At 37.3% G+C, this 25,246-nt stretch overlaps 2 protein-coding genes across 7 annotated transcripts; one reads left to right on the top strand and one right to left on the bottom strand.

Moving 5' to 3' along the window:
* Positions 1–512: 512 nt before the first annotated feature.
* tbpl1 (TBP-like 1) lies at positions 513–6,477 on the top strand. The gene is made up of 7 exons (XM_051097307.1): positions 513–735; positions 1,455–1,660; positions 3,471–3,553; positions 3,697–3,760; positions 3,843–3,946; positions 5,027–5,121; positions 5,813–6,477. Exons 2-7 carry the CDS (start codon positions 1,526–1,528, stop codon positions 5,890–5,892), a joined length of 561 nt encoding a protein of 186 aa, XP_050953264.1. The 5' UTR covers positions 513–735; positions 1,455–1,525; the 3' UTR covers positions 5,893–6,477.
* Positions 6,478–8,692: 2,215 nt separating this feature from the next.
* Positions 8,693–24,509, bottom strand: slc2a12 (solute carrier family 2 member 12). Of its 6 annotated transcripts, none has more exons than XM_051097097.1 (6): positions 24,446–24,509; positions 22,069–22,203; positions 17,996–19,375; positions 16,420–16,542; positions 11,654–11,786; positions 8,693–9,412 (listed from the first exon to the last, which is right to left on the bottom strand). In XM_051097097.1, exons 2-6 carry the CDS (start codon positions 22,178–22,180, stop codon positions 9,319–9,321), a joined length of 1,842 nt encoding a protein of 613 aa, XP_050953054.1. In that variant the 5' UTR covers positions 22,181–22,203; positions 24,446–24,509; the 3' UTR covers positions 8,693–9,318. The 6 variants fall into 6 exon arrangements, with proteins under 6 accessions (XP_050953054.1, XP_050953050.1, XP_050953052.1 ...); XM_051097093.1 differs by lacking the exon at positions 24,446–24,509 and adding an exon at positions 24,298–24,434; XM_051097095.1 differs by lacking the exon at positions 24,446–24,509 and adding an exon at positions 23,096–23,182.
* Positions 24,510–25,246: the final 737 nt, after the last annotated feature.

Below are 25,246 nucleotides of genomic sequence, written 5' to 3'. Positions count from 1 at the left end.
TCTCAATATTAAGAGAGGGGCATTTTAACACTTAATTTATTAAATGCAATCCACCTTTTTCTTCCCATAAGAGTGAACATTCCCATTTGTAGATTTTATGGGTCTGGCTTCCAGTCCCCACGTCCAGCTATTTTTAACTGTACAAAACAACTCGTTTTGCTGCCTGATATTGCAATTTGATGTGTCTGACCATATTATTTTAATGCATCATATTAATTATGAACACACTGGTTTGTAGTGCAAACAATTCTACCGTTTACTGCATGTTGTTTTTCTTCTCCTTATTTTCCGGCTAATGAACCGGAAGTCTCAGGCTTAAGACAAAAGTGGATATCATAATCAAGTTTTAAAATATTCAAATTATACTATTGTTATTAGTACAGATCAGTGTTTCTTGTACCAAAAGATGGCACTAGTAGTCTGTCCTTGATGAAGGAAAAAGCTCTACATTTAAACCTGTGTCGCTGTTCTTCTCCCATCCGTGTGGAGGCGCTGTAGTGTGTTTGAACGGGCAGTTTCTCATGATCTCACGCAGGAACTGAGGCATCCTTGACAACAATCGCCGGTTGTCTGTTGTTTGCGTGTTGACGCTTTTGTTTACTTTTGGTGTTCTTCCGACTGTTAATTTTATTCATAAAGATTTTAAATCATTGAAACACTAGTTTTATCATCGCCGCAGCACATTTCAAAATAAGATTCTCTCGGACGCACCGTTTGACGCCCCATATCAGTCAAGTAAGTGAAAGTTTATTAGCTTAGTGTGTTTGCAATCCATTTAGTTACTAACTAAACCTCTCTCTGTTGCTAAAACTAATTTATGGCCGCTTTGCATGCATGTTGACATTTGTTTCTTACAGCGCAGCTCTATTTAGGTTTTGAGCTGAAATAGCTAGCATGCCCGTTTAATGTCATTGTCTGCTGAAGATGATTTGCTTTTGGAGAAACGTATTTGTTGAATAAATAAGTTGTGCTAAAATATAGTTAACATATATAAGGTATCCTAAAGTAGCAAAATGTCCTGCAAGCATATTGTTTTGTCATTTGATCTGTTCAAACTGTGTCCCAATGCTTTGTGGACTCACAACTTGTATGCTAAAATAGAGTAACGTTAGATGTAAAGTAATAGCAGCTTTGGTATTTTTCAAGTAACGTTAGGCATCTCAGCAGCTAAACTAGCAAGCTTTTTCACTTCACTACAAATAAGTAGTCATTTTAACAGATGCTTTTATTCAAAGTGCACTTATTACAGGGATCATTCCCCATGGAAAAGCTGGGGTTAAGTGGCTTTGTTTGGGACACAATGGTTATAGTTAATGAATCACCACCTATTGGGGGTATTAAACCTAGAAACGTTTGGTCACCGGTCATGTAAGACATATAATTTAGCTTTAGCTAACATTGAAATGTAATGTAAAACCACCCAGTACCTGAAGAAAAATTCTTATGTTTTGCAGGTTTTGCACTGTAACGTGACATGCATCTGTAAAGGGGTTGTCAAGCTTAACAAAACATCTACAGAGGCTCCATGGAACCCAGTAATGATGTGGCGCTTGATATCATTGTTACCAATGTCGTGTCTGTCTTCAGAACCAGGTGCCATCTAAACCTGCGTACCATCGGCCTAGAGGGGACTAATGTCATCTACAAGCCTGAAGTGGGAGTAAGTCTAGACATTGAAGTTGATAAGTTGATGATACACAGGTCAACTTTTTGAGTGATGTTGCTTGGGCACTTTTCTGTTGAGAATGTGTAACAAATGTCTGTCTGGATACTTTAGATCAGTTGTGGGGCCTGTGTCTTACCTGGTTGCCTGTTGACAGCAACACTGCTCAAAAAGTTGCCCCGTGTATTATCACCTTTAGAGCGTTGGAGATGAGTTGTTATACTTAAGCACCTATATTCTGGATATATATACATGTTAGTATAAAAAGATTAGAAACTGTATTATCATGGCCTTAAACTCTTAAAAAAATCATGTTTACCTGCTTACCAAAATTTGAGTCATGTCTTAATTAGGGATAAAACGATTACTGGTTTGATGATAAATCATGTTTAAATTCCCTTTGGTCAGTATTACCGTTTCATATTTTTATTATCATTAAAACCGTATTTGACTACCGCGTTGAACAACTCAGGATAAATAAATACTGTTCAAAAATTGAGCAAAGTTTTAAGTAAGAGTCTTACATGCGCACAGCACGCAGAGAAGTTTAGTTGTCTGGCCAAAAAAAGAGACCAAATTTGCATGCCCTGCTATAAATTTTGACCAGTTGATGAAAAATAAGCTTATGATACATATGTGATCCTGGACCACAAAAACATAAGGGTGTTTTTTGAAATTGATATTTATACATATAAAGCTTACCATTGATGTATTGGTTTGTTAGGAGATACAACTAATTGAAAATCTGGAATCTGAGGGTGCAAAAAAAAAAAAAAAAAATAAATAAATACAAATATTGAGAAAATCACCTTTAAAGTTGAATGAAGTTCTTAGCAATGAATATTACTAATCAAAAACTAAGTTGGATATATTAACGGTAGGAAATTTACAAAATATCTTCATGGAACATGATCTTTACTTAATATCCTAATGATTTTTGGCATAAATGAAGAATCTGTAATTTTGTAATAATGTATGGTTGGCTATTGCTACAAATATACCCAAGCTACTTACAACTGGTTTTGTGGTCCAGGATCACATATAATCATTTATTAATTATTTATTAATTATCATTTTGACTTAAAAGTTTTATGTGAACATTTCGTAAACGTTATTAGATAAACTGTTGTCAGTCATGTTTTAAAATCTGAACATAATTAATATATTCGTTTTATGCAAACAAAAAATTTGTTTGTTGATTTTAAATATAAAACTTGGTGAAACGATGTATGTGTCAGTACTTTTTTGAACATTTCCAGCACATTTTAACAGTATCGTGATAATACTGATAACTGTGATAATTTTGGTCACTATAATCACAAGACATTTTCATACTATTACATCTCTAGTCTTAATGCAGTGTGATTGTCTTTTAATTTTTTTTTCCAAAATTTAAAATGTCTAAACTTTTGAATTTGAAACAAGTGTTTGAGTATTTTTAATACAATAAATAACAGAGTGGTTATGCAATAGGTTGAATGGATAAGCTTGTGGCTGATTCGAGAAACAGAATGAAGATGAAGATGATTCACTGGTGAAATGCTCCAAATAATGTTATTTTTTGAAGACCAGCATCTTTTCCTGCTATGTCAGTTCTGTTACATAATTGCTTAACACGTCTAGTGTTTTTCTTGTTTACTTCAAAACGTGTTTTGTTACTGTGAAGCATCAAAATAACATAATGGGGCACCAACACGTGCACAATTCATGGAAAGTGCCATCACATTTTCACCTTATCAGCAGCATTTATCAGTATATGGACAATCATTAACATGTTGTTGCTTATGCTCTGTGGATGTTTTTCCAGAAAGTCCTGATGAAGCTGCGGAAACCGCGTATCACTGCCTCTATATGGTCATCAGGGAAAATTATTTGCACTGGAGCAACAAGGTCTTACTAAAATCTGCTTTTCAATTCTCAGAACACTTAATAAGCCAATAGTTGTTTGTGCTGCTGCTGAAATTGTCTTTTAAAATCCTGTTTTTTTTACATTAACTGGTGAATTTCCTGCATGTTTTTTTAAATTTGTTTAGTGAGGAGGAAGCCAAACTAGGTGCTCGACGATTGGCCCGCTGCCTGCAAAAGATTGGATTTAAGGTGTTTAAATTGATTAATAGCTACAGTAAACAGCTTTGTAGAACATCTGAACATTGTATAAATGTTATTGTCTCATCTGCAGGTGAGGTTCTCGGACTTTAAGGTTGTCAATGTGTTGGCAGTGTGCTCTTTGCCTTTTCAAATCCGTCTCATTGAGTTCACTAAGAATAACCGGCCTATTGCCAGGTAAGACATTATATTTCCTACACAGAAATTTCATTATACCCATACATTTTAAAGGAATAGTTCACCCAAAATGAAAATTCTGTCATTAATTACTCAACCTCATGTCGTTTCAAACCAATAAGACCTTTGTTCATCTTCAAAACACAAATTAAGTTATTTTTGATGAAATCCGAGAGCTCTCTGACTCGGCATAGACAAAAATAACGACTTTATTCAACAATTTTTTCTCTTTGGTGTCAGTCTTCGCCGTGCATTTTACCACATCATATGCATGTGCGAAGATTGACACGTAAGAAGAAATTGTTGAATAAAGTTGTTATTTTGTCCACAAAAAGTATTCTTGTAGCTTCATGACATCATGGTTGAATCACTGTTGTCTCATGGACTATTTTAATGATGTCCTTACTACCTTTCTGGGCCTTGGGCGTAGTAGTTGTGTTGCTGTCTATGCAGGGTCAGAAAGCTCTCGGATTTCATCAAAAATATCTTAATTTCTGTTCCAAAGATGAATGAAGGTCTTACAGGTTTGGAATGACATGAAGGTGAGTAATTAATGACAGAATTGTCATTTTTGTGTGAACTATCCCTTTAATAGTAAGTGTATTTGTGTTGTAGATGACCAGTATTAATGAAAGCCGTTAAGAGACAACGGACTGACTTCGCAAATGTACAATTTGTGCTCATGCTCGTTTACATTTGGTATTAACATCCGTTTTGGCCCAATCTGACAACTGGTCAGTGCTAAATACAGGTTTAAACAGTTAATGATGGATGTAGTGATGAAATCAGAGACCTTCCCTTCAATGAAATCCAGTCACAAGTGGTCACAGGAGGCACATTTGAGATGCATGTTAATACCAGCTGTGAACAGTAATGTGTCTCGCCTGACCACTTGTGATCAGATCACCAGAGATTGATGTTAACACCAGCTCCAAAGGAACCTTAAGAGTCGAAAAAAGGCAAACAGTGCTCTCTAGTGGTGAAATGGTGTATGTGGCATCTTAAAATATGCAAAGGAACATTCTCCTGCAGCTGGATTGCAGGTCTCATCACTGTATTTGTGTCTGTGTGTATTTTTAGTTATGAACCCGAAATCCATCCTGCTGCGTCATACAGAATTAAAAACCTCAGGAGTACAGTGCAGGTGTTTTCCACAGGCAATATCACTGTTACAGGTAAAACACTCACACAGCATGCACTATCATAATCAGGATTTATCTGGAATGCACTGCAAACATCTGGACCGTTGAAGAACATTTTAATACAAAGCCAGTTCAATAATAGTTAACAATAGACACGACTTCAGTGTCAAGTTACTCAAATGATTTTAAATTACCAAGACTAAAATTCTTGCCTCAATAGAGCTAATGCAGATTACAGCATTAGTCACATACTTTAAAGAATTATTCCTAGATTATTTAGCTACATTATATTAAAGGCAGCCCAAAGGACTCAAGCTGTGTAAATTATGGAAGTCTGAAAATATAATGCAGTAAGCAACAATGAGGCTCTGGAGTCTTTTTATTACTAATACTAATATTAATAATTCTCTTAGTGTTCTTATATGTAAAGAAAATATATGTATTTTTTCAGCTGAATATTGCAGCATGTTTTACTTATTAATAATAGACTTAAAACTTAACATTTCTAAAAGTCTGGATTTATTTGCAATTTCCTTTTTATGTTTATTTTTAATTAATTGCAAAGCTATTTAAGAATCCTTTTATGATTTCTGCATGAAAACATTTTCACTTAAATATAACCATGAATAATGAATCCAACCCACTGATTAATACCTGCTTTCTTGTATAATCAAAAGCTGAACTAAGCTGATCTTATTGTTAATGCCCATTTTTCTCTCTCTAGGACCAAATGTGCAGAGCGTGGCGTCTGCAGTGGAGCAGATTTATCCTCTGCTTTTTGAGTGTCAGAAAACACTGTCATAAACCACACACGCACACGTAGGCACCAGTTTGAAATGAAAAGCACCTTATCATTGAATGTTTTAAGGCTTGTAACTGTTGTACTGTATGTGTCTCCAAGGCAGCTTTTGCCATTTCACGTCCAAGCGGGTCTGGGTCGTGTGTTTTCAGAGTCATGCCTTTGAACACTGACTTTGGTGTTCGGACCCCACGGTTATTAATGACGACCTCTTAAAGCTCAGAAGAGGACCATTAGTGCATTGACATTGTGTTGCTGACATTGTGTAGTTTATAAACACTTGAATTAACTGTATTATATAATGCATGGACACCAAAGTAAAAACTGGCAAGCAGTGACATTTAAGGATCACGTTTTACTGAAACTTCTTGGAAATTTTAGCTAAGTTGATTCTAGTGACGTCTTTGCAACTCATTTAATAAGCCAGAAGTGAGAAGTTAAAGGGCAGACACTTCACATTTGAACAGCAGGTGATGTATATTTGGTGTATACTTTGGACAAGAACACTCTGGGTTCTGAAGGAGTCTTTGGTCCATATGTTTATGTAATATGTGAAAACTTTTGTATTTTATAATAAACAAAATAAAATAACCCCTATATTAAGTCATGGTGTCTGTGTCTCTGCATAAGGAATATCCCAGTATTATTAATATTTAGGCCCACTTGTCATTTACAAAGTACTCTCTTAGTTAATCGTTTTGTGTCTGTTTTGTGGTTAATTAGATTATGCTTTCATCGAGTTTAAGTTTCATTCTCACAAACAAATTTAGGCCATTCATATTGTATCTCTATGATGGCCTCCGTCGAAATTAGACAAAATGGGACATTTGAAACGCAGTCTTAAAAAAGTGAATTTTAACGTCTCAGTTTTGTCAATTATATTGAGAAATTTAAACAAAAACTTATTTTGACGATCCTAAGTGGCACGACATATCGCTGTAGCAGCCTCAGCGGAAGTTGAAGCACTTGGCGTGAGTAAAACAAACACCTTTTACTCTTTACCACTAGATACAGTGCGAAAAAAATCACTAATAAACTTTAGAAGGTGTTAAAAAATACAAGTACAACTTACAGAAACGTGTCATGCCTCATGTATTCGCCCAATTAGTGTTGGAACCACCGTGATAAAACAGCTCCCTTGTGAAAAAAACAGCATATGCTGGTAGGTATGTTTTAATGCTGGAATGCTGGTTAGGTAGGTTTTGATACTGGTTTATGCTGGTTTAAGCTGGCCCTTTGCTGGTCAAGGACCAGCATGAACCAGCAAAGGACCAGTTTAAACCAGCATCAAAACCTACCTAACCAGCATTCCAGCATCAAAACATACCTACCAGCATATGCTGGTTTTTTCACCAGGGCTTTTGAACATGTCAGCTCACCTCACATTTACCTCAGGAAAGTCATTATTAAATTTGCATATAGCTATGCATTCACATTCTGTCGAAATTACATTAAATTTAATTCAACATGACAACAAATGAAATTATGCATTTCTATGGCTATACTATCAACTCTTTTAAACAGCCTAAATTAATCTGGTGGTACTGCTGTCAAGTTAGTGGCTGTTTCTATGTAAACCGTCCACTACTTGAGAGCAAATTGCTAATGTATCTGCAGTGCAATTGTAGTTTTACTCATGTATGAACATCTTAATCTTCAGCAGACCTCAGAAGATACTTTTGCTAAACTAACACAATACAAGAAGACGAAGCTGTTAGCTAACAAGGCATTTAAGATGTTCTTTGGTTTAAAAACTTGTAATATTGAGTTAAAACATATTAAAAAACACAAACGAAGACATTCTTACCTGTGAAAGTCTATCCAGTTTCTTCAGGGATTTATATTTAGGCGGTTTTTACAACTAAATGCCGCTCACTGTTGTTGCATATTAAAACTGGTCGGTTTTAATTGTTAGTGACGACATATTGAGCGTTCCAAGATGGCGGACGCGTCGACGTATCTGGAGCGGTCGAATGTGCCTTCTACCTGTACATACTAACCACGTGGCTCTTAGAAAACTCCCGCCCTACAAGCTGCAATCACGAGGTCTACGAGAACATATACGCTTCTTACGTTGGAATCTTATACTTGCAGTAATTCCGACATGGCGTGAATGCAGCATAATTCATAAAGGGTTTGCGCTTAGGTCACGATTTGGTCAGTTACCCGGATGCGCGGCCATACTGGCGATACTTGGTTGTAAACAACAGCATGGATTGCACGGTTTATGTACTACTGAATAGGTTGTTCTGCTAATTTATGTTCTCTAAACCATGGGGAAAAGACATGTGGAAGCTGCTAAATCATATAGAGAATTCAGGAAGCAGGAAAGGGCGCAATATTTTGACAAGCTTAAGCTAATAGATGGTAAAGATATGTATGAGCAGTATTTATTAAGACAATAGCCTAATATTTCACCTACCTGACTGGAAATGATAAGAACAAACACAAATTTCGTCAAGATTCTTGCCCTGAAAAACCTGGTTCAGTTTGGCCAACCACAAATGCCTTTTGTTTTTTGTTTTTGCACTCTTCTCCTTGATTTGTTATAACTTTTGGCAGTCTTTTGACAAGTTTTGTTTGTTTCAGTGGCATTGTTCACGTTCAGTGCTCCCAATGTGGCCAATTGATCAAACGTTGTGAAAACACTATATTTAGGTGGAAAAAGATTTAAATGTATTTCATTTTTGTTTTATAATACTACTAAAATGTTTTAATAAATCTATTTCCGGCAAGAATTTCTTTAATGTATAAAACACAAAATGTGGTTTTAAGTAAAAACGACAAAGTAATGGAGAAAGAGACCGTTTTTGTTGTTGTTGTTGTCTAAAATCAGCTTTTTTTTTAATGAACAAAATTTCATTTTGTAATATTACGTAACATGCTGATTTGCAATTGCATGACTTAAAAGCATCTCATTCCAGAGAGACACCTTTAATTGTTGTCAAAGGCAGTGCTCAGCACACAAACACTAACATCTAGCTAGGCCACAGACCTTTACTTGATTTGACTTGCCATGGCAGAGATCCCTTCATATGATTGTAAAGAGCTTTGGGTGTATGGCAATACACAATGCAAGCGCTATATAAATGCGCTCATTCATTCATTCATTCATAGCATGATTACATCATGATTGCATGATTTCCAAAGTGTTTTATAACAGTCAGCTGTAAATTTTCTATATAAATATCAGTCAATACCACAACTACTTAAAAAACATTTAAAAATAAATGCAAATAAATCAGATTGGCATATAAACTCTTCTCAACTGACCCATCGTTTCATGGGAAGGTTCTTTAAGCTAAATTATCACAACGACAACATCAATCAGCTATATCTCTTCAACACTTTCAAATGTGCAGTCACAGACTTAGCTGTCCTGTTGTTTGCAAATACCCTTGTGCTCCTTCACTCTTTATCTAGGTAAAACGTCAAACAGTTGCAAGGGCTTTTTCCTCCTGTGAGGGCTGTGCTGAAGCCTTGTGTTTTCTTCTATGGCACAGCAGCCTGCTGCTCAGGTGATTCCTGCAAAAAAAACATGTGTCTGATGATTATGTGACACCCTTTAAAATAAAGTCACTGGATGTGCAATGCGGGGCGAGTGTCAAACATTGTAAAATCATGTGTGAGTGTTTTTGACCCTCACACTGCTATTGTAAAGACATTTTTAGCCAAACAGGGTAACTGTTGTAGAACAGGTTGCTAAAAAACATTATCATCCTAAATGTCTAGCATTTTCTGTATTTTCAAGTCTATCCTTCATTGTAAATTTGTGAATTTTTAGCCATATATAATATCTAAGATTTATTCAGTGTATTCACAAATTAAATATTTTAACTTAATTTTAATTAATAAAACTGTCCCACATGGCAAATTTCAATACATTTTATTATAAGCAATAATAAAAGTGATGCTGAGCAAACACTAATAATTCAGGGTGACTATGACGTCTTTTTTTCACTACGCATCCTGGCCAGGATTTCAAAATTGCCTAAAATAGCTGGTTTTAGCTTTGTTTTCCTGTTAACATGCTCCTAACAGTCTACATACATTTTACAGTGCCTTGCGAAAGTATTCATACTCCATTTTTTTTTTTTTACGTTTCGTTATGTTGCTGCCTTATGTTAAACTGTTTTAAATCAATCTACACTCCATGCATCATGACAAGGCAAAAACAGAAGTGTCACAACTTCGTAAATGTATTAAAAAACCTTAACAGCCTCAAGTCTTTTTGGATATGTTGCAACAAGATTTGCACATTAACATTTGGCAATTATCTGCCATTGTTCGCCTCACCTGGGGTCTGGCAGACATTTTCAGGTTTCTCCAGAAATGTTTGATTGGGTTCAAGCCCAGGATGTGGCTGGGCTACTCAAGAACATTCACAGAGTTGTCTATTAGCCACTCTTGCTGTGTGCTTAGGGTCATTGTCCTGTTGGAAGGTGAACCTTCTGCCCAGACTGAGGTTCTGAATGCTCTATACTGGGTTTTTATGAAGGCAATGAATCTTTTTATGAATCTCAATACAGTATTTTGGTGCACTGAGCTTTTCTTCTACTCTGACGAGTCCCTCAGTCCCTGCCACTGAAAAACAGCCCTACAGAATGAGGCTGCTACCAGCACACTTTACTTTTGAGATTTGGTTTCCTTCAAATATATTGCTTGGAATTGAGGTTCATCAGACCAGAGAATCTTGTTTCTCACAGTCTGAGGGTCCTTTAGGTGCTTTTTGGCAAATTCTAAGTTTGTTTTCATGTGTCTTCACTGAGGAGTGGATTGAGTATTGCCACACCACCATAAAGTCCAGATCTGTGAAATGTTGCAGTGACGTTTGTCCTTCTGCAAGTTTCTCTCATCTGCATATATGATCACGGAGCTCAACTAGAGAGACCATCAGGTTGTTGTTTTTTCTGAACTCCCCAGATGTGTGGCTTGATGTAATCCTGAGCTCTACAGGCAGTTTTGTTTTAACCTTAGGGCTTTTGCTCTGATATGCATTTTCAGGTGTTAGACCTTTTATTAAGATGTGCATGCCTTTCCAAATCATACCCATTTAATTAAATTTGCCACAGGTTAACTTCACTCAAAGTGTAGTGACATCTACAAGCAATATGAATGCTCCTGAGCTAAATTTCAATTGTCCCAGATAGATAGCAACAGAATCATTTAACTTTTTTATTTGTAATAAATTTGCAAAGATGCTAAAAGATGTTTTTGCTTTGCCATTATGGTGTATGAGGCATAGACTGATGTGGGGAAAAAAGTAATTTAAAGCAGTTAAACATAAGGAAGCAAAAAAACAAAATGTGAAAAAAAATGAAGGGGTATGAATACTTTCGCAAGGCACTGTATATTTGGTATTTGCATTGATTTATCCATTCTCTGTACGCACGCCACAACTGGTTGACTATATGCAATGCCTAACTACTTTTTAGTCACTAGCTTCAGCAAGTTTAAGGATAGCAAAGCCAAAAATTAGACGTCTTAGGCAATTTAGAAATGGTAGCCAGGACTCGTTTGGGGGGAAAAGAGGACTAACCAACTTAATTTGAGAACAGCACAAGACAATGGGTCCATTAACATGAGAGGCATTTGTGTGTGTGTGTGTGTGTGTGTGTGTGTGTGTGTGTGTGTGTGTGTGTGTGTGTGTGTGTGTGTGTGTGTGTGTGTGTGTGTGTGTGTGTGTGTGTGTGTGTGTGTGTGTGTGTGTGTGTGTGTGTGTGTGTGTGTGTGTGTGTGTGTGTGTGTGTGTGTGTGTGTGCTTACTTCATGGAAAGCTCCTTAGAGATCTGTTCCAGCGATCGTCCTTTTGTCTCTGGCACAAATACAATCACAAATACCACCAACACGAAGCTCATAGCAGCATAGGAGAAGATCACGGTGGGCAGGCCGATCCTCTCTGCAACCACAACACATTTCAGTAAATCACCTCTTGAAAAGCACTCCTTTCTGCTGCAAAAACTATTTTTTGTTTATTGTTTTGTGCAAAAGTTTGTGTTTCTTTGTGTTTTCATTCCATCTCTGTGGGAACATCCCCACAGGTGGTGAATGCATGCTTGGCAGACTGCCTCTAAACACACAACCCTAACTCCATCCACACTTAGCAATCAGTTTCTAGAGCAAAACTTCTATTGGGTTTTGTATATTAATATTGATATTTGCTATTCATCTGTTTCAAAGTTAGGTTATTTGCTTGTTTTTAGGTTAATGTCATATATGCTTGAGTATGAAACTGCTTGAATGCTATGGAAAGTATACTTGTTGCAATACTTCCTTTGTTTACTTTAAGATAGGATGAACAAGCAGCAGTTGTGAAAGTTAGGTTCCTGAGTTTGATGCTTTGTAATCAGCCACTAAGGTTAAAGAGGGTACACTTGGGTGAAGAGAGCGTGCTGCAACCTCAAGCGGAGATGAGACAGATGAAGACTACAGTGATGAAGAGAAAAAGTGCCAGAAGAAGACAGAGGAAGCAAATCCGTCTTATGACACATGAGATACAGAGACTGCTTTGTATGGTATTGTAACCAATAAAATAAGTGTTAATAATCATAGGGTTAAAGGTGTAAAATAAAAAAGACACACTGAAAAACACTAGATATAATGTTTTTTCTCAAATTTTCCACAGGCCCCCTTGCGGACCCCCTTGAGGTCCCTGAACTTGTTTGAAAACTTGATTTATGTCATTTTAGGCTAGAACAACACTTGTAGGCTGTGGGAACAATGTGCTGGGTTAAAGTCTAACATTAATAATCAATCCACTGTTTTTCTAAAATAATAACTCAAATCAAAACAACACATCCTTTTTACCTTGTTAGTTAATAATCTATGGCAAAATTAACTGTGCTCTTACATAACTCCTGAACGGACATTATTGTGTCTTGCTTTGTCAGACTCTTTTAGAAATTTAATGACATTCATGTATGTAGCACAAACTGTAACTGTCACACCATATACAGTAGGTACGGAAAGTATTCAGACCCCCTTAAATTTTTCACTCTTTGTTATATTGCAGCCATTTGCTAAAATCATTTAAGTTAATTTTTTTTTCTCATTAATGTACACACAGCACCCCATATTGACAGAAAAACACAGAATTGTTGACATTTTTCCAGATTTATTAAAAAAGAAAAACTGAAATATCACATGGTCCTAAGTATTCAGACCCTTTGCTGTGACACTCATATATTTAACTCGGGTGCTGTCCATTTCCTCTGATCATCCTTGAGATGGTTCTACACCTTCATTTGAGTCCAGCTGTGTTTGATTATACTGATTGGACTTGATTAGGAAAGCCACACACCTGTCTATATAAGACCTTACAGCTCACAGTGCATGTCAGAGCAAATGAGAATCATGAGGTCAAAGGAACTGCCTGAAGAGCTCAGAGACAGAATTGTGGCAAGGCACAGATCTGGCCAAGGTTACAAAAAAAAATTCTGCTGCACTTAAGGTTCCTAAGCACACAGTGGCCTCCATAATCCTTAAATGGAAGACATTTGGGACGACCAGAACCCTTCCTAGAGCTGGCCGTCCGGCCAAACTGAGCTATCGGGGGAGAAGAGCCTTGGTGAGAGAGGTAAAGAAGAACCCAAAGATCACTGTGGCTGAGCTCCAGAGATGCAGTCAGGAGATGGGAAAAAGTTGTAGAAAGTCAACCATCACTGCAGCCCTCCACCAGTCGGGGCTTTATGGCAGAGTGGCCCGACGGAAGCCTCTCCTCAGTGCAAGACACATGAAAGCCCGCATGGAGTTTGCTAAAAAACACCTGAAGGACTCCAAGATGGTGAGAAATAAGATTCTCTGGTCTGATGAGACCAAGACAGAACTTTTTGGATTTAATTCTAAGCGGCATGTGTGGAGAAAACCAGGCACTGCTCATCACCTGTCCCAACAGTGAAGCATGGTGGTGGCAGCATCATGCTGTGGGGGAAAGATGAATGCGGCCAAGTACAGGGATATCCTGGACAAAAACCTTCTCCAGAGTGCTCAGGACCTCAGACTGGGCCGAAGGTTTACCTTCCAACAAGACAATGACCCTAAGCACACAGCTAAAATAACGAAGGAGTGGCTTCACAACTCCGTGACTGTTCTTGAATGGTCCAGCCAGAGCCCTGACTTAAACCCAATTGAGCATCTCTGGAGAGACCTAAAAATGGCTGTCCACCAACGTTTACCATCCAACCTGACAGAACTGGAGAGGATCTGCAAGGAGGAATGGCAGAGGATCCCCAAATCCAGGTGTGAAAAACTTGTTGCATCTTTCCCAAAAAGACTCATGGCTGTATTAGATCAAAAGGGTGCTTCTACTAAATACTGAGCAAAGGGTCTGAATACTTAGGACCATATGATATTTCAGTTTTTCTTTTTTAATAAATCTGCAAAAATGTCAACAATTCTGTGTTTTTCTGTCAATATGGGGTGCTGTGTGTACATTAATGAGGAAAAAAAAATGAACTTAAATGATTTTAGCAAATGGCTGCAATATAACAAAGAGTGAAAAATTTAAGGGGGTCTGAATACTTTCCGTACCCATTGTATATGTATAGGTAGATGCCACATTTGACTGCTCCCTTGTTTGTCCTGAACTGCCTACTGTACTTTAGAAAAATCCTTCAGGTCCCACAAATTCTTTGTTTTTTCATCATTTTTGTGTATTTGAACACTTTCCAAAAATGACTGTATGATTCTGAGATCCATCTTTTCACACTGAGGACAACTGAGGGACTCATATGCAACTATTACAGAAGGTTCAAACATTCACTGATGCTCCAGAAGGAAACACAATGCATTAAAGAGCAGGGGGTGAAAACTTTTTGAATTTAAAGATCAGGGTAAATTGAACTTATTTTGTCTTCTGGGAAACTTGTAAGTATCTTCTGTAGCTTCTGAAGGGCAGTACTAAATAAAAACATGTATGATATTTAAGCAAAATTAGAAAAATGTACACATATTTATTCTGTTCAAAAGTTTACACCCTGGCTCTTAATGCATCGCTTTTCCTTCTGGAGCATCGGTGAGCATTTGTACCTTCTGTAATAGTTGCATATGAGTCCCTCAGTTGTCCTCAGTGCGAAAAGATGGATCTCAAAATCATATAGTCATTGTTGGAAAGGGTTCAAATACACAACAATGCTGAAAAACCGAAGAATTTGTGGGACCTGAAGGATTTTTCTAAAGTACAGCAAGCAGTTTAACTGTTCAGAATAAAATAAGGGACTCATGAACAACAAAAAAAGAAGAAAAAAACAGCTGTGGATCATTCAGGTAACACAGTATTAAAAATCAAGTAAATGTAAACTTTTGAACAGGGTCATTTTATAAATTCAACTATTATTTACTTTAACCATTATGGAATATATGTGAATGACTTTTATCTGAAATATATTATTCAGGTCAGTACTAAATAAAAAATAACATCTATTTTGTATGATCCCTCTTATTTTGTATGATTCTACAAGGTGTATGTACAGTTTTGACTTCAACTTTATGTATTAATTCAATATTACAGGTTTTTAAACTAAATAAAACTAAACTAAATAAAACTAAATTTAAATGCCTTGTTAGCTAACGGCTTCGTCTTGTATTGTGTTCATTTAGCAAAAGCATCTTCTGAAGTCTACTGAAGATTCATGCATATAACAACAGTTGCAAATGTTCACGAACACTCCAATATGGTGGACAGCTTACATATAGCGGCCTAATAGGGCTCTAGCAATACATATCAGACAGTTTCACGTGATGCAGATTCACCAAGCTTGAACTTTGGAACGCAGCGAAATGTCAGATGACACATCTGTATGCGTATGAATGGAAGTCAATGGAACAAAAAGTGCAGTGTGACCAACCCTAAACAGTGTCAGATCAGGGACCAGGAGTACAAAAGCGTATTTATCTACTTATCTAAACAGAGACAGCTTCAAACGTCATGGTTTTATTGGATGAGTTTCAGAAGCCATATACTAAAAAACAAACTGACTGGACCCGCATGGAGTTTGCTAAAAAAACACCTGAAGGACTCCAAGATGGTGAGAAATAAGATTCTCTGGTCTGATGAGACCAAGACAGAACTTTTTGGATTTAATTCTAAGCGGTATGTGTGGAGAAAACCAGGCACTGCTCATCACCTGTCCCAACAGTGAAGCATGGTGGTGGCAGCATCATGCTGTGGGGGAAAGATGAATGCGGCCAAGTACAGGGATATCCTGGACAAAAACCTTCTCCAGAGTGCTCAGGACCTCAGACTGGGCCGAAGGTTTACCTTCCAACAAGACAATGACCCTAAGCACACAGCTAAAATAACGAAGGAGTGGCTTCACAACAACTCCGTGACTGTTCTTGAATGGTCCAGCCAGAGCCCTGACTTAAACCCAATTGAGCATCTCTGGAGAGACCTAAAAATGGCTGTCCACCAACGTTTACCATCCAACCTGACAGAACTGGAGAGGATCTGCAAGGAGGAATATGACTGGGTCACCACAATCTACTGCTCTCATACCTGTAAATAGCCCCTTTTTTGTGTTTGTGTGTGTTACCTGTCACAGTAAGAAAGGTCATCGATATAAGCAAATTTGTGGCCCAGTTAAAGGCAGAGATGACAGACACAGCCTTTCCGCGGATGCCAGTCGGGAAGATCGCACTCAAAACCACATGAACCACTGTAGATTAATGATTACACAAAGAGACATAAATTAATTTTTAAAAAAAATACAGAGATAATGAAGAAACAGCTCATAAAAATGAAAAATGTACAGCATATGCTTTTCATAGAAATGCAACATTAGAAGAATAGTTCACCTTAAAAAAGGAACAAAAAACTTTTACTCAACCTCATGTTGTTCCAAACCTAAATTACTTCCTTTCTACTATAAAACACAAAGTAAAAATCTAAAAATGAAAGAATTAACTGTGCTCCTACACCGACATTATGGTGTCTTGTTTTGTCAGATTCTTTTAGAAATTTAATGACATTCATGTCTGTAGCACAAACTGTAACTGTCACACCATAGATATGTATAGGTAGATGCCGCATTTGACTGCTCCCTTGTTTGTCCTGAACAGTTAAACTGCCCACTGCTCTTTAGAAAAATCCTTCAGGTCCCACAAATTCTTTGATTTTTCAGCATTTTTGTGTATTTGAACACTTTCCAACAATGATTCCAACAGATCTTTTCATATGCAACTGAGTGATTCATATGCAACTATTACAGAAGGTTCAAACATTCACTGATGCTCCAGAAGGAAACACAATGAATTAAAGAGCTGGGGGGTGAAAACTTTTTGAATTTAAAGACCAGGGTAAATGTAACTTATTTTGTATATATATAAAAAATGTAGGGGGGTGAAAACTTTTTGAATGTGCATCAGTTTTCCTTCTGAGGCATAAATTAGCATTTGAAACTTATGTAATAGTTGCATATGAGTCCCTCAGTTGTCCTCAGTGTGAAAAGATGGATCTCAGAATCATAAAGTCATTATTGGAAAGGGTTCAAATACACAAAAAGCTCCATAAAAGAATTATTCAACACAAACTGAACTGACATGATTCTTGAATTTCAGTTTACTTATTCAATTTCAGTATACTTAATTGTATGGGAATAACATGAGGCTGATTAAATAATGACAAAATTTCATTTATGGATAATCCACCCCTTAAAGGAACAATTCACCCAAAAATTAAAGTTTGCTGACCCTCAGGTCATCCAAGATGAGTTTGTTTCTTCATCTGAGAAAATTACATATAGAGCACTCACATTTTAGCTGGAAGCAACAGTGTGAAGTAAAAAAGTGTTAATTATGGATTTGTTTATTACAAACATGCAGCATTCTGCTCCACAAGATGTTAATTGATGGACTAGAGTTGTTTAGATTCCTTGTGGATCGTTGTGATGTGTTTATCAGCTGTTTGAAATCTGATTCTGACGGCACCCATTCACTGCAGAGGATCCGGTGATGAGAAAATAATGTAATGCTAAATTTCTCCAAATGTGTTTTGATGAAGAAACAACCTGAAGTGAGTACATCTTCAAAAGATTTTCATTTTGGGTGAACTATTCCTCCAACAAGACGTTTTTGTTTTAGGTGACAGTGTGAACAGTGACTGAAACTTACTTGGTCCCAAGCTGATGGAAAATCCAGCCACGTAAACGAGCAAGCTGACCAGAGATATCCATTTCAGAGAGGGCGACACCTCATTAACATGAAAAGACGGAAGTGCAATTTTGGAACTGTCTTTCTCAGGATCCATAAATGCTGTCCTATGATCATATGTGTAATTTAAAATCCAATGGTCCTTAGTGTCATTAATAGTAGTGATGAAAGCATTTGCTTTGTGCTTGTTTTGAAGTTCATTATAAGAGGGCTGGTATAAACCCAGCGGAATGTTGGTCTGGAAATCAGTCTCTGCTCCCGTTTCAAATTCCGTGAGGTTTGCTTTATTAACAGGGCCTTTGCATAGGCTAGAAACATGTGTGCGGCTTTGCATAGTAACGGCCCCCAGTGTTGCTGTTGACAACATCATGACAATGGTTCCAACACATAGTAAGGCTTTAGGGCCCACTTTGTCCACTAAAAAGACTGCAGGAACAGTCCCGCTCACTTTAACTACACCAAACCCTGTGGATGCAAGAGTCGCCGCCTCGTTCCCATGGAAGCCCACGCTGCTGAGAACAGTCGACGCGTACGCTAAAATATTGGGCTGTCCCGTAGTCTGCTGCAAGAAAACCAGCCCAGCGCCAACAAGCAGTCTCTGAAGCATATTGTCATGAGAACGAAAGAGGTCCAGAAAACCGTGCAGGCGCTCTGCCCCCAACGCCAAGCGTATCGCCCGGAGTTCGTCCTCCACCGCGTCTACTCCTTTGATTCCTGCTCGGAGACGGAGGAGAGTCGCGTGAGCCTCTTTCTCACGCTGCTGGGCTAGCAAAAAGCGAGGACTCTGTGGCAAAAGTGGCATGATGCCAGCTTGCAGCAAAGCAGGGAGCAGCACGCCACCGAACGTAAACCTCCATCCATCCGGGACCCCTGCGAATGCACAGCTCAGTCCAAATCCCAAAAGCATCCCTAAAACTACCATCAACTCATACACACACACACACCTCCCGCGCCAGGCGGCCGGCGCCACTTCTGCCGCGTAAAGGCAAGACGCTGTGCCAGACAGCGCTACCGCCATGCCGACAAGCATCCGCCCGATCACTAGCGCCCAAAACGACACCACACACACGCTCAGAAGTGTGCCTAATGCACACAGCAGCGCCGTGAGGATGATGGAGAACCGGCGTCCGTAACGGTCCAGGATGATGCCGCCACCCAGGGAGAGGAGGAAGGCTCCAAACAGAAGAGACCCAACGACTTGCTCTTGTTGCGGGCAGGAGAGAGTCAAAATGTCCCTGAGTTGAAGTAATGCTCCTGATATCAGACTTGTCTCATAGCCCATCATTAACCCACTTAGGCAGGCCACAGAAACAGAACACAACACCAGTGCTGCACCATTGCCTGCAGAGACAGAGAAAGAGAAAAAAAAGAGCGGTGTACATACATATATATATATACATACATATACTTAAAATAGGACTAAGTAGTGACCTTGAAATTTAGGAAATTTTAAGTTGTTCTGTAATTTTGTTCTCTGATTTCTCCACTGTATATATACACATGCATGCGCACACACACATATATAAACAGTGATAGTATACCTGTTTCGATTGTACACTGGCACTGATTAATCAGAATAGCTCATAAATATGTAATGTTAAAATTTGTAAAAAGAATAACCTCATGAATTGTTCATGAGTCATCAGATAATCACTTGATTTATTGTGTTCACTGCAATCATCATACACAAGCTCACATGGCTTTACTTTCATTGTTCCATGCTGTTCTACACAGAGCACAGTGTACTGTATTACAATTTTCCATATTGGTTTTTACAGGTGTATTACCTGTATTTTGAATTTTGCACTGCATTGCATTGTGTTTATATGGGTAGTTGACACATAGGCAGTAAACAATGCTTTTTTTTTTGTAAAAGCCAATTTTTTAAGAAGAAATACAAATATTATTGTAGTGTGAAGTCTGATATTGTAGAAAATATAAAGGGTCACTAACTTCGTCAATTCTTCACTGTTCTTTTAAATCAATTTTTACTGAACTGTATTGTAAATGTGTCCTATGGTGTGACATATCAAAACTTAAAGTCCCCCGTAGTCAAATTTTGATCCCTTAAAACTGATCTTTGATCATCAAAATGACATATGTAAATGTTTTTTCTTGTGAAAATAATTTTCTCATGCCTTAAAGGGGTCATCGGATGCTAAGTTCACTTTTACATGTTGTTTGAACATTAATGTATGTTGGCAGCGTATGTACAAATCTATCCTGTAATGATAAAAATCCATGCAGTGGTTTTTAATTAATCTGTAAAAATAATATTTTCTTTTTCAAATCGAGCCGTTCTCAGATGCCTGGTGTCACACCAACAGAGGCCGCTCCCACTATAGTTGATTGACATGAGCGTCTTACCTCAGATCAGTTGTAACAGTCCAACCTCCATGTTTTGATGCTGGAGCAGGGATGTAAGTTAGATAAGAATTAAGCGATTGAGGTGTTGTGTTGCTGGATGTAATTACGGCAGAAGTGAGTATAAGGGTTTTTTTTTTATGAATCTTTGCGATCGCCTTTCCTAATAATGTGCCAGTTCGCAAGTTTAGCGGCTAAATGCGGCTAAATGCAGCTAAAGTAAACAGGCTCGTCACTCCACAGAGAGAAGAGAGGGGCGGGGTGAGCAGAGCTCATTAATATTTAAAGCAGCCTCGACCAGAACAGGATGATTTTTGCAGAGCTGATTTTGGCAAGGTAAAAAGGGTGTTGTTTTACACAACCATTGAGAATTTTTAACCAAAGTATATTATGGACTTTTTATTAAGAGCCTAAAGAATCATATCAACTTGTGGAAAATGGGCATCCGATGACCCCTTTAATAATATACAAACAGCATGAGAGATTTATCTTTATTGTTAGACACTTATTTTCACAGTGTTTTTTATTTAATATGAAATTATAAACTTGTTGGACCTTTTTAAGGCAAACTTCGCAAAACAAAATTCATTAAGATGTGACTGAATTTTTTTAAAGTATATGGCTCTTTTTATGGCATCATTTTGATTCTGTTTACGTCCTGCCTCGTTCTCATTCTCTCTTTACTCCCTTCTGTTAATTTTCTTTCTATATTTCTGTGTCATTTCTCTCAGTAATTTCTCTCTCTCAAAAACAAAGTATCACACTTTATAACAAAAAATATTTTAATTAATGTAATTATTGCTTTTAAGAACACTAAAAAAGAATAAAAAGGTGTTCAATCTTATTTAGTTATTTAAAATGCTACATCTTTGTCCTGGGTGTGACAATACAGGCGTCACACCGGTGGACATTTTCCGTCACACCAAAGGATATTTCAGTCTATTGTGTTAATTAATGACCTTCCTATTCTGGGCTAACCTGTCATTAACAGTTTGCAAGACACATTTGCATTAATAATATCCATGATAATGTAATTTAACATACAGTTTTTAATTTAAAAAATCATTTAGGGGTGTCGCACCTAAGGTAAATATTTGAACAATTCTGAGACATAAATTTATGTTTTTACCACATGCACGTCATAGGCTTCACAGGGGGTTTCAGTAACACGACCTTGAATGTGGTTCTTTAACTAATTAAAGTTCTCAGTGGAATTGGCCCATTTAAAGTCAGGATATAGTGTCACACCAGAGGACATGGTTTTCAGTGACAAAATGTATCAAGCTTCTATGCTTTTAAAAATATATGGATGTAAAAACTGTTGCCATTTACTAAAATAGGCAAAATTATGCCTGAGGTATTTATTAACATTTTTGTGCTTCTCTTTTTAATTCATAAAATTTGTAATTTACTGAAGTATTCTTGAGACAGTCACACCATAGGAAAATCTTAGGATAGGAAAAACTTCAAAATAACTTTAATTTTTGGGTTAGAATAATCAGAAAAATGTATGTATGCATTTGAACCATCTGCATTTAAACTTTTTGCATTCAAAATTACAATTTCTTTCAGATTTTCTACCAAGTGACAGATCTGTTTTAGTCAGTTTGACTGGATGCACAGACTAAAAATACAGAAAGCTTTTTTACTTGTGTGATGGGAGTACCTACCTGATTTCGCACATGGGCTTTTCTCTTGATATATGTGTGTGTCCTGATTCTGTAGACATGTTTTGCTCTGAGGATCTGAAGTCATTCTTATGGACTCTTCACACGTGACCATTTTCTTCAAGGGTTGTGGTGCAACTACAGTGGGTGGACAGTAAACAATGATTATTTAACATTAGGCTCATAATAACCTACCTGTTGATCATTTGACCAACAATAATGTTAACAATAAAAAGAACACAGATATGATAAGAGGACACATTTGTAAAGAGACCTTCACAGCTCGACCATGACACGTCCACAACACTGGAGATATTCACTGGGAAAGCTTTTCAAAGCGTAATAAAAAGATCATCATTCAAACATAGTCTAACAAGCATTCAAGTAACCACTTTAGACTGAAAAAACACAAACTGGTCCTCTAGTTCAAGGAAGCTCATACTCACTAACAAAGCCAACAACAGGAACACCACAACATGCATAGGCAACTTTATTTACTGCTGTTAACACACACAAGTATAGCAGCATGTCCCAATCAGGACTGCACAGCCACTGACCATCTTGGATTTGTCAGTGCTATTGCTCTAGGCGCGGATCAACCAGTAGAAGCGTTTTTAACTATCAAGACCATTCAAACAGAGCGTCCGCTTTTAATGCCTACGTTACCTCTTTAATGTCAGTAACGGGGAATGCTGTCTATGAAATCATCGGAGCTCTTCGACTCCCTCCTCCCGGGTGGCAGTAACTTACCTGTCCTTGTGTCGACACACGTTTCTTGTTTTGGAAGGCAGTGTGACTTAAACTCCGCCTATATTAACCAGTGCAAAACAGCGAGACTGAAAGTGTCAAGTAAGCAGAAGGGGTTGAAGAACTAGCGGAACTAAGCGGCTCTGCGGAATTGTTTTCCTAAATTAATATGCATTGTTACACTAGGGAATTCATTATCTTTCATCTTTGAAATGTAACGAAATAATGTGGAAACCGACAGAAAAACTTTCATTTTAGTGAAAACAGCAGAATATGAACGTACAGAGTGTTGTCAGCTGTTGCGGTGTCCGGTTCGTCCTGGAGTCGAGAGTTCAGTTCTTTCATTTGAATCATGTCAGGTCTGTTCTGTTCAATGAATCATTGAACCGGTTCGGACTGAACGAGTCATCAGCGAATCGAAGTCAGTCGAACCGATTCAAAATTTGATAGTTCCCCTAACGTTCTGGGAACGTTCTCTGTAGTTTCTTTTCGTAAACTAGCCTACACTGGCAGTCAAAAGTTTACGAATCGTAAGATTTTTAATGTTTTTAAAGAATTCTCTTCCCTGCATTTATTTGATCCAAAATACAGCAAAAACAAAAAATGTGAAATATTTTTACTGTTTAAAATAACTGTTTTCTATTTGAATATATTTTAAAATGTAATTTATTCCTGTGATTAAAGCTATTTTTAGCATCGTTACTTCACTCTTCAGTGTCACATGATCCTTCAGAAATCATTGATGATTTTTTTCATCATTCTTTGATTATCAGAAATATCAAATTTGATCAGTATTTTTTATCTGAAATATCCAAAAGCATTTATTGTAACATTAACATTAGCATTTGTAACATTTTGTAACACTATACCACTCAAAAGCTTGGAGTCCGTTTTTTTTTTTTTTTTTTTTTTTTTTTTTTTTGGGAAAGAAATGATAGAAATTAATACTTTTATTTAGCAAGGATGCTTTTAATTGATCAAAAGTTCTGATAAAGACATTTATAATGTTACAAAAGATTTCTATTTCAGATAAATGCTGTTCTTCTGAACTTTCTATTCATCAAGGAAACCTGAAAAAAATCTATGCAGCAGTTTTCAACATAAAAATAATTAAAAAAAAAAAAATGTTTTTGAACAGCAAATCAGAATATTAGAGTGATTTCTGAAGGATCATGTCAGTTTTGAAATCACAGGTATAAATTACATTTTAAAATATATTCACATAGAAAGCAGCTTTTTATACAGTTTTTTGCTGTAATTTGAATCAAATAAATGCAGGCTTGGTGGGCAGAAGAGACTTTAAAAAAAAAACATTAAAAAATCATACTGTTCAAAAACTTTTGACTGGTAGAGTAATTGTTTTCAGAACGTTTTGGAAAAAATAAATTTTTAGCCAAGATTGTCTTTTTCAGGTCAAACACTGTCTATGTCGGAGCAACAGCTTCAATAAATTAGTTAAAGTCAGTATATGCTTACAAAACCTACCTTAATTATATCAACACATCCGGTTAAATTTCAGAAACATCTGAATGTTCCTATACTATCGCCCTCTTGAGTATTGATTTATTCCCACCAGGCCAGATCAACTCAAGCTATGTTTTGGCAGAACAGAAATGTTGTAAATAAAACATACTGTAAGTATGTCGACTTGTATGTTGGCCAGCTGAATCGAGAAGGTCCTGGCTGCAGCCTGCAGAACGGAGTGGAGCTGCATGTGGGGCAGGGCTACATGTGTCGCCCCGCCCACAAATTATATCATTGGTTAATGACGCCGACGCCCTCAGCAGGATTTTATTTCCACTCGTTTGTCGCTGCGTTGCAGCGTTGGTAAGTAGTTGAGCTACGAGTTTTGTCTTATTTGATTAGTTGTAATGTTTGATTACAACATTGCGTTCACCATGCCACTAATGAGCGATTGTATAAGGAGATGTGAAGTAGTTAAAATAAGACTGCCCTCGTGTGTGTGTGTTTGGCTACAGGTGTTGTGAACTGGGAGAAGTGGAATGCATCATCCAAGGCCGAGTTGCGGGTGCCCTTTGACATCAGAGAGTGCAACAAATGCAAAATGTTGTTCAAATCCTACTCTGGGTTTTATGGTAATGGAAGGCGTGGCTGGTTGAGAGGATTCTATGACAGTATAGAGGATATGGACTCCTGTTTTATGTGCCAGTGCTAGACTGCCTGTGGAACGTAGTAGAAGGGAGAATCAATGTTAACCCAAAAGGTTTGTGTGTGTTGGTCTTGTTTTTTATCCTGGAGGGAACTTGTTGTTGATGTTAAACTGCTGTTTTGTATGACCAATAAAATGAAATACTCAAACTGCATTATCTTCATGTTCTTTAAGTTTATTCCTCTTCATATATTGTTTAGTCCATCGCTTTTGGACTTCCAACTTTCTTTAACATGAGGTAATCTCTATATTTTAGCTCTACAT

The sequence above is a fragment of the Labeo rohita genome, chromosome 23 (assembly GCF_022985175.1).
Source record: "Labeo rohita strain BAU-BD-2019 chromosome 23, IGBB_LRoh.1.0, whole genome shotgun sequence".
In the NCBI taxonomy this organism is placed as follows: domain Eukaryota; kingdom Metazoa; phylum Chordata; class Actinopteri; order Cypriniformes; family Cyprinidae; genus Labeo; species Labeo rohita.
Note: the sequence above shows the minus strand (reverse complement) of the source record. Positions and strands in the feature narration are given on the sequence as shown.